Source organism: Panthera uncia, chromosome F1 (genome assembly GCF_023721935.1).
Source record: "Panthera uncia isolate 11264 chromosome F1, Puncia_PCG_1.0, whole genome shotgun sequence".
Taxonomy (NCBI): Eukaryota; Metazoa; Chordata; class Mammalia; order Carnivora; family Felidae; genus Panthera; species Panthera uncia.
In genome coordinates this window covers 981,093-995,932 of record NC_064813.1, presented here as the reverse complement: position 1 = coordinate 995,932, position 14,840 = coordinate 981,093, and the positions used below count along the sequence as shown (strand labels likewise).

General features: G+C 46.0%; 2 protein-coding genes across 6 annotated transcripts in view; one reads left to right on the top strand and one right to left on the bottom strand.

Annotated features, from left to right (window-relative positions):
* Nucleotides 1-1,154, bottom strand: part of CNIH4 (cornichon family AMPA receptor auxiliary protein 4) — a 29,935-nt gene extending 28,781 nt beyond the window's left edge. Inside the window, exons 1-2 of the mRNA XM_049633796.1 lie at nt 1,121-1,154; nt 839-960 (exon numbers count right to left, since the gene is read on the bottom strand). Of these exons, the coding sequence (XP_049489753.1) occupies nt 839-960; nt 1,121-1,139 (141 nt within the window). The 5' untranslated portion in view covers nt 1,140-1,154. The remainder of the gene's footprint in view (nt 1-838; nt 961-1,120) is intronic.
* Nucleotides 1,155-1,522: 368 nt separating this feature from the next.
* The window catches only part of NVL (nuclear VCP like), an 89,622-nt gene continuing 76,304 nt past the window's right edge, over nt 1,523-14,840 (top strand). The window contains exons 1-6 of one of the 5 annotated variants that reach the window (XM_049633787.1): nt 1,524-2,004; nt 6,201-6,274; nt 8,013-8,065; nt 8,147-8,246; nt 11,293-11,350; nt 12,766-13,023. In XM_049633787.1, the coding sequence (XP_049489744.1) occupies nt 1,948-2,004; nt 6,201-6,274; nt 8,013-8,065; nt 8,147-8,246; nt 11,293-11,350; nt 12,766-13,023 (600 nt within the window). In that variant the 5' untranslated portion in view covers nt 1,524-1,947. Of the gene's footprint in view, nt 2,005-6,200; nt 6,275-8,012; nt 8,066-8,146; nt 8,247-11,292; nt 11,351-12,765; nt 13,024-14,840 lie in introns of those variants that run through there. The other 4 variants (XM_049633788.1, XM_049633789.1, XM_049633791.1 and 1 more) reach the window with 4 other exon arrangements.

Genomic DNA, 14,840 nt, shown 5'->3' with positions numbered 1-14,840 from the left:
CCTAAGCAAAACATTTAAAAAAAAACACACACACATATAGGGGCACCTGTGCATGCACAGGTCATGCACCCATGAAGCCAGCCCTAAATGTACTAGTATTCTTTTTTTTTTTTCAACGTTTTTTATTTTTGGGACAGAGAGAGACAGAGCATGAACGGGGGAGGGGCAGAGAGAGAGGGAGACACAGAATCGGAAACAGGCTCCAGGCTCCGAGCCATCAGCCCAGAGCCTGACGCGGGGCTCGAACTCACGGACCTCGAGATCGTGACCTGGCTGAAGTCGGACGCTTAACCGACTGCGCCACCCAGGCGCCCCTAAATGTACTAGTATTCTATGACAAATTACAGACTACAAACCACGCTGCTTTGTATGCAGTGTGATGCTGCTGGGCCCTTTAGCCTGCTTTTTTCTGTGTGATACATTTCACATGCACAGAATTAAATTACGTTTAAAAAGTTACTGGGCGTTGACTGTATTTGTGTTATTTACTGTATGAAATCTTCCCTAAAGCTTAATATAATCAAGTACATAAGTAACCTAATCATAAAAAAAGATATTGTAAAAAGGTATAATCGTAATTCTTTTGCTTTTCCCCACAAGACTCAAGGGCAGGGCAGGGCAGGGACCGGAACTGGGAGGCACTCTAAATTTTTGTTCAGTGAGAGGAGGGTTCCCTGGGTGGAGATTGTAACAAAGGGAAGTATCTGGAAAGGCTGAAAGGGAGATGGTTAGTTAGGAATCTACAAGTCATAGACTGGCCAGGAATGGCATGATAGACCAGCGGAAATGTCGGTGAGAGCAAAGAGCTGCGTGCGATCAACGTGTCTGTTAGCATTACCTTCCAGGACAACCGGAAGCCTCGGAGCAGCAGGAATCTCTTGTTTCTTCGTAGCTGAACCCAGTGCCTGGGACATAGCAGGTGCTCAGTACCGACGCGTAAACGCAGGCAATGCTGCTTAGCTGCAAGCAGGGTGCACACACAGTGAAGAAGTGAGGAATGAAGGCGGAGCCAAGTCAACCAAAGTTTTGAATACCCGCGTGAGCATCTATATGGATAAGGACCACCGAAAAGGGCAGCCACGTGATCTGCACTTCCGAGGGAAAAATTACCCTGCGGTACCTTGAGTAAGAAGAGTCATGTGTTCACATCTCACAGCCTTCTGATTCCATCTCCCCCCGACCCCAGCCTCACCACGCGATTAAGCAAGCGAGCAAACGGAAACGAAAGCCGGTAACTGCGCGTGCGTGTGTGTGAACGCTAAGTGTCCGTTTGTGTCTCCTTAAAACTTTACGGGCAAATACGGACGTTTACCAAAATTCTGGGCAGCTTCTAGGTCAAGCTGTAGTCCTGCACTGGACGTGCTGGACACACCGGAGGCGGAAAATCGGGCAAGGCAGCCAGGTTTCCGAAGGCGGCGGACGCCGCCCCCCCCCCCCCCCCCCGCGCACACCCGCCGGGCCCGCAGGGGCCTCCCTGCGGGTTCATCCCGCCTTCACCGTCCCCGGCGCCCCAGGCTCGGGGTTTGCTAAGGTTGCAGCCAGGACCAAGGCGGCCTCGCGCAAGCTGCGGTCCGACCCCGACGAGCGAGCGGGAAGACGCAAGACGTTAGCCGGAAGCCCCAGCAGCCGCCACGCGCCCGTGTCCGCGCAGCGGGGAACAATAAAGTTGAGCGTGTTCAAAAGGGGTCCTTGGCATCCAGGGCCCGCCGGACAAGCCTGCAGGATAGGCCGCCCGGAAAGTCCCGGGTGTGGGCAGGTCTCCTCTCCTCGGTGGCGTTCTCCTCACTCGCGGTGGGACAGCGAAGGTACAGCGCCGGGGACACGGCCGGGGCGGCGGGCGGGCGGGAGAAGGCGGAGCGGCCTGCCCGGCGATCGCCGAGGGCAGCCCGGTGAGGATCCCGGTGCCCGTGGAGCCCAGCGTCCTGGCTGCGGCCTCCCGGACCCGCGATGAAGCCCCGGCCCGCGAGGTTCGTGGACAACAGGCTGAAGCAGCGAGTCGTGCAGGTGGGTACCGTGCGCGGCCCCTTCTCGGCGGCTCCCGGGCCAGCCTGGGCCAGCCGTCCGCCGCGGCCCGGGTCCTGGACGGGGTGCGGGCAGCCCTCCCGCCGCGGCGGGGCTGCAGGGGAACGGGGACGGGGCGGACCCTGAGGAGCCGGGAACCGGGCGGGTGTAGACCCCGAGGAGCCGGGGACCGGACGGGTGTAGACCCCGAGGAGCCGGGGACCGGACGGGTGTAGACCCTGAGGAGCCGGGGACCAGGCGGGTGCGGACCCTGAGGAGCCAGGACAGGGGCGGGTGTTTGGAGTGGGTTTGCATCTGGTTTTCTTGTTTTAAGTTTGAACTCACCTATTTTGAGAGAGAGCGAGAGAGGGAGAGAGAATCCCACCAGGCTCTGCACTGTCAGCGCAGAGCCTAATGCGAGGCTGGATCCCACGAACCGTGAGATCGTGACCCCAGCCAAAGTCAGTCGCTTAGCGGCCTGAGCCCCCCAGGTGCCCTGCCTAGGGTTTGTCACTTTTGTAGCCCTGGGTAGACAGTCTGTGTGCTGAATGCCTTGCAGACGCACAGTCTGCGGACACTCTTAGGAGGAGAGGGCCCGTTCCTTCACTTTGCACTTGGGGGGGAGGGGGGATGTATACTTTGTTTTTCTTTAATTTGCCAGCGCTGCCTCCTCCTTTGCGGATCAGTTTCTTCCACTAAATTCTAAATGTTGGAAGTGGCTTGAGTCCCTGTGCTGTTTCTCTGTCCTCTTACCTACTTCCTGCGGGATTTCATCCAATCTAAAACCCAAAAACACTACCTATTCACTAAAAATATTATAAACACGAAGTCCAATACAAACACAGTTATAAATTAAATGAAGACATATTCACTTTATTATTTTATTTATTATTGAGAGACAGCACGAGCATGGGAGGGGCAGAGAGGGAGACACAGAATCCGAAGCAGCTCCAGGTTCTGAGCTGTGAGCACAGAGCCCCACGCAGGGCCCGAACTCACGAACTGTGAGATCATGATCTGAGCTGAAGTCGAGGCTCAACCCACTGAGCCCCCCAGGCGCCCCAAGACATTCACTTTAAATACTACCTATAGAGGTGCCTGGGGGGCTCAGTCGGTTGAGCCTCGACTTCAGCTCAGATCATGATCTCACGGTTTGTGAGTTCGGGCCCTGCGTGGGGCTCTGTGCTCACAGCTCAGCTTGGGATCTGTGTCTCCCTTTCTTGCTGCCCCTCCCGCGTATGTGCACTCTCTCGCTCTCTGTCAAAGATAAATAACCATTAAAACTTTTTTTTTTTTTTAGAAAATACTATCCATATATTCCTAGAGTTATGTCTCCAGTGTGGATTTTATCTTGAACACCCAGCTGCCCACTAAACATTTCCTCCTGAGTGTCTGACCGGTGCCTCCACCAACATATCCACACTGAATTTTTTTGTGTTCTCTCCAAACCTGTCCTTTCTTAATGGTCTCTGTATCAGTAAATGACACATTGTCGGGGCCAAAAATCTTAACCATTATTACTCCTTTGTTTCACGTTCTTTTTTTTTTTTTTTTTTTTTTTTTTTTTAATTTTAGAAGGAGAGAAAAGAGTGCGTGAGCAGGGGGCAGGATGCAAAGAAGGAGAGAGAGAGAATATTAAGCAGGCTGCGTGCTCAGCCCCAGCCTGACCTGGGACTCCATCCCATGACCCTGGGATCATGACCTGAGCCGAAATCAAGAGTTGGACAGTCAACAGACTGAGCCACTCAGGTGTCCCTGTTTAGCTTCTATAACCAATTAATTAGCAATTTATTTGTATACTCCAAACCCAGCCACTCCTTTCCATCTCCACCTCCAACCATCTGTGCCCAAACCACCATCTCTCTTTCTGTCTCTCTTCTTTTTTTAGCATTTATTTTATTTAGTCTGAGAGGGAGAGAGCAGAAGAGGGGCAGAGAGAGGGAGAGAGAGAGAATCCCGTGCAGGTTCCACCGTCCACACAGAGCCTGACGTGGGGCTCGAGCTCACAGTTCCATGAGATCACGACCTGAGCCGAGATCAGGAGTCAGAGGCTTGGCCAACTGAGCCACCCAGGTGCCCCAAAACTGCCATCTCTTCATTAGACTATGACAGTAGCCCCCTAGGTGAGCTCTGTGATTCTGGTTTTATATAAGGTCTGTCCTTCATTAGGGCCGCCAGGGAGGTCCCTTTAAAGAGAGCTTGCAGGGCCGCACTCACAGAGCTCCGGTGGGCTCCCAGAGTGGCTGAAGAAAACCCCTCCTACAGAGCCTGCCACGTTCTGGCCCCCGTCTCCTCCTTGCCCTTGTGTCCCTTGCTGTCCTGCCTGCTTCCACTGTCCTGACCACACTGACCTTCGCTCTGGGAGCTCTCAGCTGGCTTTGGATGTTCCACCACCTGCTGCATCACTTTATTCAGGAGGTGTCTCAGCGGTGACTCCTGATGGCTGGATCCAGTGGCCCTTCTCAGTCTTCACCACTTCACATTCTCAGTTTTCGCCTATTGTTATTACTTGGGTTCATTATAAAAACACTAGGTTCTTGGGGCTCCTGGGTGGCTCCGTCGGTTAAGCGTCCGACTTGGGCTCAGGTCATGATCTCACGGTCTGTGAGTTCGAGCCCCGCGTCGGGCTCTGTGCTGACAGCTCAGAGCCTGGAGCCTGCTTCAGATTCTGTGTCTCCCTCTCTCTCTCTGACCCTCCCCTGTTCATGCTCTGTCTCTCTCTGTCTGAAAAATAAATAAACGTTAAAAAAAAAAAAAAACACACACTAGGTTCTTGCGGTTTAAAATAGAAGGGACAGAGGGTGTAAAAGAAAATGACTTGCTTTCATCTTCATGTCTGTAGAGGTCAGCATGGAGAGTTTATACATATGCCTAGATTTTATTCACACGGACGGGCTCATCCGCGTTGGTTCTGCTTGCTCTGTTCACTTAGCGGTAGACTATAGTCCTCTCCCCACACGTAGTACGTTTGTCTCCTATTAACAAGGGTGTTAGTTACATGTTGCTGCATAACCACCCCCAAAGTTAGCTGTTATTTCTGTTGCCGTCAAGGAACCGTTTGCTTGTGGAGATGAGATGTACACAAATATGTGTAATCCAACATTAATTGTAGCAAGTGACTACACGCGATAGGAGTCCAGAGAAGGGGAAGGTTCGCGGGAACGGTCCTGCTTTGTGTGTCTAGTCTCTCGTCACTGGAGGTATTTGTGCCAAGACCATTAGGGGTTCTTGGGAAGAAGCTGCGGTATGAAGGCAGGCATCCCTTGACGGGATAACCAGCAAGCCTGGACACGAGGAAGCTGACAGACATTCTGGTTTGAAATCTGGCCCTGTAATTTACGCGCTCCCAAGTAATTAGCCTTTTAAAGTCTCTTAAACTTTCCCATCTATAAATTGGGAAGACGAACATCCACCTCATAGGATTGTGAGTGCTGCCGAAAGACCACGTGATGCAGCAGGTGCACGGCGCACCAAGTTTCTTGGGAGTTTTTCGTGGTGCCTCCAGGCCAAAAGTAACACCTGCTAGGTCTGTTTATTAGGTAGTTACATTCAAGCCACTTAGTGACTATATAGTCCAAATAAGTTAGTAGCTTTTTGAAAAAATAACATGTAAAAATGGAAGGAAAATTAACATAGTTGTGTTTCATTCTTAACTGATCACACGAATCGGATTTGTATGCCTATTGGATCAGATTGACCCTGCCATTCTCATTTCCTGTTCCACATTCATTTTTGCATGGGATTTACTTACAGCAACGGCTAAAAACCCAGTTTTGTAAAAATATGACACCATCAAAAAGTGATTTAATATTGAAACCATGAATTTTCTCGGGCTGGAAGTCCCTGCAGTATTGGACGGGTGGCAAATGTTATATGTTCCCTTGAATTCAAAATAGCCTTTGATGCCCTTGTGAGTTTAGTGCTTTGTTCTGGAGTATTTGGGAATTTAGGATACAGTAGGCACTCACTACCTTACAGCTATTCTAATTGTTGCTGTTGTGTTATCAAAGCGATTAATAATGTTAATTAAATTCTCTGGTTCCAGACTTGACAATTATTTAGTAATTTTTATTTATGTTTTTGATACGCTTAATAATGAATTTACATTATAGCATAACATGTTTGAGTAGCTCAATCTCTGATTAAAATCTGAGTTTGAAACATTGAGTGTTGAATATTTGTTGTATTTTCTGTTTCAGTACCTCACCAGTAACAGATGTGGCAAATATGTGGACACTGGAGTTTTAGCATCTGATTTACAAAGAATGTACAGGTAAAGAGATGTCGTCTCCAGATTCTTGCCTTTCTTTCCTACCATTTTGAGTTTCCGTCTCGCCCAAATTTTCAGTTGATATTATCGCTGCTGGCATTAGTTCACCAGTCCATAGGTTCAGAATTCAATTATACAAAGATTTATCAGGTACCTGTTACGTGCAACGTGCTGTCCTCGTTACTAAGGGCAATGGCTGCTGCTTCTCTTTCAGTACCTTCCAGACTGGTCAGCAGTATGGCCTCTTCTCGTATCTCATTAAAGGATTAAAACCAGTAGGCATGGTCTGCCTGAGCTTCCTGGCTACTTTGAAACATCTCTAGGCTTGCTACTAAAGATTCAGTTTTTCTCTCGTGTCTCTAATCCCACCCCCCCATGATAGGTCACTCCGTTAATTATTACCACTTTGTATATTTCAAAGTCTCCTGTTTTTTCTTCTCAGTATATTAGTTTGCTAGGATTGCTATAAAAAAGTATCAGAGGCTGGGGAGCTTAAACAACAGAAGTTTAAGTCCTCACAGTTGTGAATGCTAGAAGTTAATGGTCACTGTCTCTCCTTGCATTGCAGATGGCTATCTTCTCCCTGTGTCCTAACATGGTCTTTCCTTTGTGTGTCTGTCTGTATTCTAATCTCTTCTTGTGTTATTATTTTTTTAAGATTTTATTTTTAGGGGCGCCTGGGTGGCTCAGTCGGTTAAATGTCCGACTTCGGCCCAGGTCATGATCTCACACTTTGTGAGTTCGAGCCCCGCGTCGGGCTCTGCACTGCCAGCTGGAAGCCTGGAGCCTGCTTCGGATTCTGTGTCTCCCTCTCTCTCTGTCCCTCCCCAGCTCATGCTCACAGTTTGTCTCTGTCAAAAATAAATAAACTTAAAAAAATAAAAATTTTAAAAACAAAAGGAAAAAAAAATATTTTTAAGTAATCTCCATACCCAAAGTGGGGCTCAGACTCACAACCCTGAGATCCAGAGTCAGGCGCCCCTCTTATTCTGGGGTGCCTGGGTGGCTCAGTCAGTTAAGTGTCCAACTCTTGATTTTGGCTCAGATCATGATCTCCTGGTTCATGGGATTGAGCCCCGCGTCAGTCTCTGTGCTGGTACTTTGGGGCCTGCTCGGGATTCTTTCTCCTCTTCTCTCTCTTCCCCTCTCCAGCTTGCACTTACTCTCTAAAAATAGAATAGAATAGGATAGAATAAGATAAAAGTCATGTACCCCTCTTATCCTGATTACAATACCAGTCGTATTGGATTAATTTGCTTCAGTGCTCTGTCCTGTGGGCCCACTAGGATGGCTGCCCTGCCCTGCCCTTTGGAACCGAGGAGACCGTGCAGCTCCCCGGGCCCGTGCCCCCTGGGCCGATGGTGGTGGTGGAAACCCTGCCAACCTCTGAGCTTCCTTCTGAGGCGTTCATCCCTTCTCTTGAAGGATAACACATGTCTACAGCTGGATGGCCCCTCTCCTGTAGAATTCCAGAAGTCCAGCCACCTTCCTTCATTTCATCCTCCCTGTCTCCTCCAGTACAAGCTACCGGGGTTTCTGATGCTGTAACCCCGTCTCTAACCAAAAAAAATTACAGTAGGGAAAATGTAAACTCAGAAGTTACTCAAAAATAAGCTTATGGTCGTTATGAATTCAGTGACAGTTATATATTCATGCAAATTAATGGGATCAATTTAGGTTGGTTTTAATGGGAAAATGTTGGTGGAGACCATTGTACTAAGCTTCTTGTTCTGTTTTTCAGTATAGACTATGGTCGAAGAAAAAGAAATGCTTTTAGGATTCAGGTAGAAAAAGGTGAGTCTTTTAGTGCTAGAGCTGAATTATTAATGAAGTTAAAGAATTGTTTTAGCTCACGACTGTTTCTTTTTGTTTCAGTATTTAGCATAATTACTAGTGAGAAAGAACCTAAGGATCTAACAGAATTAGAAGATGAGCATCTGGCCAAAAGAGCAAGACAAGGTGAAGAGGAAAACGAGTAAGGATTACAGAAAAGGGGGTGACTTGAAAACCATGAACCTGATCACATACATTGCCAGTTGTGAAATTTTCCGTGGCTTTTCCTTGCCAGCGAGGCTGTGCAGAATACCTGATCTCTCCAGACCTTTGCTTTGGGCACACTGAGTGCTCACTATTGCCCAGAGAGGTTGGATTCTTTCTTTGTGCCTTTGTATGAGTGGTTTTCTGTAGCTGGAGGGTTCATTCCCATTAGGAACTACCACTCAGCTTTCAAGAGGCCACATTAGTGCCTTTGTGGGGCCTTGGCTTCCTGAGTATTTCCTTAGCTCCTGGTTACAGATGTTTGTTATGATGCTTATCATACGGCTTGAGGTTGTTTGTATTGAGAGTTTTTATCATGGATCGATTTTACATTTGTTAAATACTTTTTATGCACTTAATGAAAGATTCTGTTATGGTTGTCTCCCTTTGTTCTGTTGGTGGATTACATTAATTTTTGAGTGCTAAGCCAGTCTTGTATCCTGGGATACACCCAACTTGATCCAGGTATATTATCCTTTTTTATATATTGTTAAATCATTTTGCTAATCATTTTTGGAGATGGTTATGTTTGTATTCATAATGATCTGAATTTTTTTTCTTTTTTGCAGTGTCTTTGTCAGGTTTTGGTGTTAGGGTTATGCTGGCTTCATATTGTTTGGAAAATGTTTTTTGTCTCTATTTGACAAAAAAATTAGTATAATGTTCCTGTTACTTTTTTCTTAAATAGTTTGTTAGAATTCATCTCAGCCTGGAGGCTTCTTTTTGGAAAGGATTTAGATAACAGTTTTGTTAGACAAAGAACTCTTCCTATTTTTCTTCTATCAGCATTGGTAAGTTGTACTTTTAAAGAAAGTTGCCCATTTCATCTGAAGTGTGGAATTTGTTGGCTTAAAGTTTTCAAGATATCCTCTCGTTTTTCCTTTTTTTTTTTAATTTTTTTTTCAATGTTTATTTATTTTTGAGAGACAGAGCGTGAGTATGGAAGGGACAGAGAGAGGGAGACACAGAATCTGAAGCAGACTCCAGGCTCTGAGCTGTCAGCACAGAGCCCGATGCGGGGCTCGAACCCGCGAACCATGAGATCATAACCTGAGCCGAAGTCGGACTCTTAACCGACTGAGCCACCCAGGCGCCCCTCGTTTTTCTTTTAATGTTTATAGGATCTGTGGTGATCGCTCCTTTTCATCTTATAGCCGCATTGCTGCCTTTTCGTTTGGATTTACCATTATTTTCTTAACTAGTTCCACACTCGCGGACAGTTGGTTGTTTCCAGTTTTGCACTATCGTACACACAGCAAATAATCCTGCAGCACATATATCTTTGTATATATATATATTTTTTTAATGTTAAATTCTTGAAGTGGTATTGCTGGGGTCAAAGATGTCTTTTTCAGATTTCTAGTACATTTGGAGTTCTTTTCCCAAAAAAGTTGCCTCAGTTTATATTCCCAGCAACTTTGTATAAAGAGTGTAAAGAGCTTATATTCCCAGCAACTTTGTATAAAGACTTCAGGGTGCCTGGGTGACTCTGTTGGTTGAGCGTCTGACTCTTGATTTAGGCTCAGGTCATGATCTCGCGGTTTGTGGGTTCAAGTCCTGCTGACAGTGTGGAGCCTGCTTGGGATTTTCTCTTCCTCCCTGTCTGCACTTCCCTTTGCTGTCTTTCTCTCTAAATAAATAAATAAATAAACTTTAAAAAAAAATGGAGTGCGTTTCTCTGCACCTTTGCAATCCTAGTTACACTGTTATGTAATCTTTGCCAGCTTCCTAGGCAAAAATTGATGTTTTTATTTGTAGTTTTTTGATAACTAGTGAGATTAAAACTATTTGGCTGTTTCATGTTTCCTTTGTTAGTTGCTTGCTTATGGGTTTTGTCTGTCATACGAGAGCCGACTCTTGGTTTGGGCTCAGGTCATGATCTTGCGGTTCTGTGAGTTCGAGTCCCGCTTTGGACTCTGCTCTGGTACTTGGGATTCTGTGTGTGTGTGTGCGTGTGTATGTCTCAAAAATAAATAAACAAACTTTAAAAAATAAAAAAGTGTCTTTTGGTTAGAGAAGTTCTAGATCTTTACCTAGTCAGATATGTCAGTCTTTTCCTGTATGCTTTGTGCTGAAATACTCAGAAAGACGTCTCACAACGATATGTGGAATCCTTGTTTCTTTACAGCGTTCCATTTAACTCTTTGATCCACTTTGTAGGGTATAAATTGTAAGGCAAAATTATTTCTTTTCCAAATAGTTGAATAATCCACCTTCTTTACGTTGATTAGAAACGCCCAAAAGTATATTAATAGAATTTAATGAATAGCAAAAGAATTCATGTCTTAATTATAAAGATGGTTCATGTCATGCATGTAAACCTTTTTACTTAGGAAGAGTCCTTTTTTTATTAATTATTTTCTAAAGAAACACCATTGAACAGTAGCAGGGTCCATCAACTCTGGGTTATAATGAGCTGAGCCTGCACTACAGTTTGTAGTTAATAGGATTTATCCCTGTTTCTCATGCATCATATGAAAATCTCTCCTACCTTCATTTCTCATGGGCAGACTTGGGAAAGCTACCCTGGTCACACAGATGGGTCATGTTGAATTTGTGAATTTGTTACTCGATTACTTACTGATGGCTTGCTGGAATATTTCCTTTTGTTGGCATCTGATGTTCCTAATGAGACCTTTGGGTCTGATAGGACTCTGCACTTCACTTTTATTTATTGCGTGCATTAAAATAACCACAGTTTTTAAGCATTTATGTGTATTCTAAGGACTTTGTCAGCTTGTTTAATCCTCTAATGACTCAGACGTGAACGTTACATGTTATCTTCTCTTTATAGATAAGGAAGCTGATGCTCAGAGAGGTTAAGTAGAAGCTAGTAACCAGTAACCAGAATTCTCAGATCGCAAAGCCTGGGCTCTTAAGCACCATAATACTTTGCCTTAGTAAATTTTTTGTTTGGGGTAGTAATTTTTTTTAGGATGTGGGAGCAAAGCCTTTAAAATGTTTCTTTTCCTCTTCTTACTGAGGTATACTGAAAGCTCTTCAGATCATGATTCAGATATGGAAGATTACCCAGATCCACAGGTAAGCCAAACATTTAATGGACCCACTTTTATTTTTTTTAGTCATTATGAACCCTCCTTAAAAAAAAAAAAAAAAAAGTGTGGAATAGAATAAGAGATTTAAACATCATCATCAAGGGGCGCCTGGTAGATCAGTCCGTTAAGCGTCCCTAATTCGGCTCAGGTCATGATCTTGCGGTTTGTGAGTTTGAGCCCCGTATCGGGCTCTGTGCTGACAGCTCGGAGCCTGGAGCCTGCTTTAGATTCTGTGTCTCCCTCTCTGCTCCTCCCCTGCTCACCCTCTGTCTCTCTCTCTCTCTCTCTCTCTCTCTCTCTCAAAAATAAATATTTAAAAAAAATTTTTAAACATCTTCATCAATACTTCTGTGGACAGTGTTGAGGAATCCTTGGGAAGGCCATCCTTTCAGTATTTGTGTTTATGGCCTGTTTTATAGGAAGAAGAAGGGAAGAGAATGGCCTGAAATAAGGGTACACAGGAATAGAAAGGGGAATTAATAGTAAAAATTGAGAAAAGGGTACATTTTCTGCTAAAGGGCTGCGGTTGCCAATAAGTAAGGTTGCATTTAAGAGACATATTTAAGTGATGCCAGATAATTTATAACTTACTCTCTTTTGTTCCCATTGGTAATTCCATTTTTTTGATATATTGACAAAATCAGGATGATAATGACATGTGATCTGGTTTTGAGTTGATGAGATAATAGTGGCTCTTCTTGGCCAGCTCATTGTCAAGCCCAGTTCTGTTATATATTTTAATAGTTCATTATTTATTTTGAGAGAGAGAGAGTGAGCAGGGCAGGGGTGGAGAAAGAAAATCCCAAGCAGGTTCCATGCTCAGCGAGGAGCCAGATGCAGGGCACAAGCTCACAACCGCGAGATCATGACTTGAGCCAATATCATGTGTCAGAGGCTGAATCGACTGAACCACCCAGGGGCCCCCAATTCTGTTATGTTTTTAATTTTTTTTTTTTAACGTTTATTTATTTTTGAGACAGAGACAGAGCATGAGCAGGGGAGGGGCAGAGAGAGAGGGAGACACAGAATCTGAAACAGGCTCCAGGCTCTGAGCTGGAGAGCTCTCAGCACAGAGCCCGACGCAGGGCCTGAACTCACGGACCGTGAGATCATGACCTGAGCCGAAGTCGGACGCTCAACCGACCAAGCCACCCAGGCGCCCCTATGTTATATTTTTAAAAAGCGCGCACGCTTCCTCGGTTTTCTTTAACTTTCATTTATTAAGTGGCGGTGAAGCGGGGGCACATCTGTTTGAACAGGAAATGTTGGTGAAGCATCTGTCAGCACCCGTGTTTTTTGACTGGAAGTGCTGTGAGGGAAGCTGCTGGTGGCTGCTCGTGCGGGTAGCCCGTGTCCGTGAGCGCCAGCGCGGTGACGTAGGCGATGTCGTGTTTCTGCCAGGCGGCAAATCACATGAACAGCTCCCTGCTCTCCTTATATCGGAAAGGACATCCTGACTCTGCTTCACGGACTCCCGAGATGGATCACAGAGAAGCCACCGTCTCGGCCCCACGGACACCTTCCGGAACAGACTCCATTCCTTCGGAGACCCCTGCCAGGGGTTCAGAGGGAGGGTGGTTTATTGATAGAACTCCCGGTGGAAAGATGGACCTGGCAGACGAGAAGAGCAATCACAAGAAGCCAGGATCCGAGAGAGAGGTATTTTTGTAGTGATGTGTTCACGGCCCCATTACCGCCACCGCTTCTTTCCAAGTGCCGGCCTTCTGACGGAGGTGACCTTCCTCCAGATCAGTCTCCACACGCAGATGTCTTTTTACGAGTTAAGTCGGGTGGTTCTTTCGCGTATTAAGAACGACTCCATTCAGTCTAGAATCAGAGTCCTCACAAGTAATGGCCGGGAAAGCCCTGTGTGCGTGGCTGTCCTGCTGGCACTTCAGTCATCTGCTGCCCGCCTCAGCCACCGTGGCCTGGCGCTGTTTGCAGAACACCCACTCGCTCTCACCTGGGGCGTTTGCACTCATGCTTCTGTCTGAAACTCCCCCAGATTCCTGTGACTCACACCATCTTGCTTCCCTGTAATCTTCGCAGAGTCACATACTGACATGTTAAATAGCATGTCGTGGGATGCTCTTTCCTGCCTCCTCTCCTTTTGGTCAAGCCCTTGTGACCACTTAGAACTCACTGTAGAATTGTTTAGTTGGGTTTCTTCTTTGTCTTCTGTCTTCAGCTTCGGAGAGCAGGACCTTTGTTTTGCTTCATGGTGTCTCCCTGGCTAAAATGCACCCAGCACGTCGTTGTCAGGCAGTTGGTCGAATTCGTGCCTGATGAACTTTCCGAGGTGCATTTACCAGCGCGAGTTAAAGAATAGGTACCTCGTGTGCGTGTTATGTTTGGAAGGCTGGTTGTTGTCAGAGGAAGGGAAGTCAGCTCGTGAACAGCTGTGTGGTTCGTGTTGAGCCTCGGGTAATGCCTTCAGGGAGCCTGTACAAACGGGCACACCGTGAAAATGTACTAAATAAGGGACACCCTTTTTTTTTTAACCTTTGTAAGTTGCAGTATACTGTACATAAAAGTGAAGCTGGATGAATTATCACAAAGTGAATACACTGGGCACCATCCTTAACTGATTTTTTTTTTTTTTTTTTTTTTTTTTGAGAGCGAGAGAGGCACGCGAACGAGTGCAAGAGGGGCAGAGAGAGACAGAGAGACAGAATCCCACGCAGGTTTCCATTGTCAGCACGGAGCCCAACATGGGGCTCCCATCTCACCAACTGTGAGATCATGTCCTGAACCAAGATCAAGGGTGGGACGTTTAACCCACTGAGCCATCCAGGTGCCCCCTTAACTGATTCTAATGCCTGGCATTAGATCCCCTAGGAGATCCCCTAGGAGAGGGGATTTACAGTGATCTGTCTCACGATAGGCCCTGAGTATGCGCCCGGGGCTCACTGTCCAGTGTGGTAAGTGCTAGCCACCCATGGCTCTTGAGCACTTGAAATGTGGCTAGTGAAAATGAGGAACTGAATTGTTCATTTAAATTTGTAAAATAATGCTTCAGTTATTAGAAAACTTCTAATACGGGGCGCCTAGGTGGCTCAGTCAGTTAAGTGTCCGACTTCAGCTCAGGTCATGATCTCACAGTTCGTGAGTTCGAGCCCCACATCGGGCTCTGTGTTGACAGCTCGGAGCCTGGAGCCTGCTTCAGATTCTTGTCTCCCTCTCTCTCTCTGCCCCTCCCCCCCTCATGCTCTATCTCTGTCTCTCACAGGTAAATAAACATTTTTAAAAAATTAAAAAACAAAAAAACTTCTAAGTATGTTTGGAACAACTTGGGCATGTGAATGTACTCTTTCAGCTGTAAGTTTTATGAAGTCTAAATGCAAATTAAATATTTCCCACTAAAATTTAGTGTACGAGTTGAGGTGTGCTATTAGCATAAAATACATATTAGACTTTGGAGACTTACTATGAAAGATAATGTAAGACCTCTCAATTTTTTATACTGACTGTATATT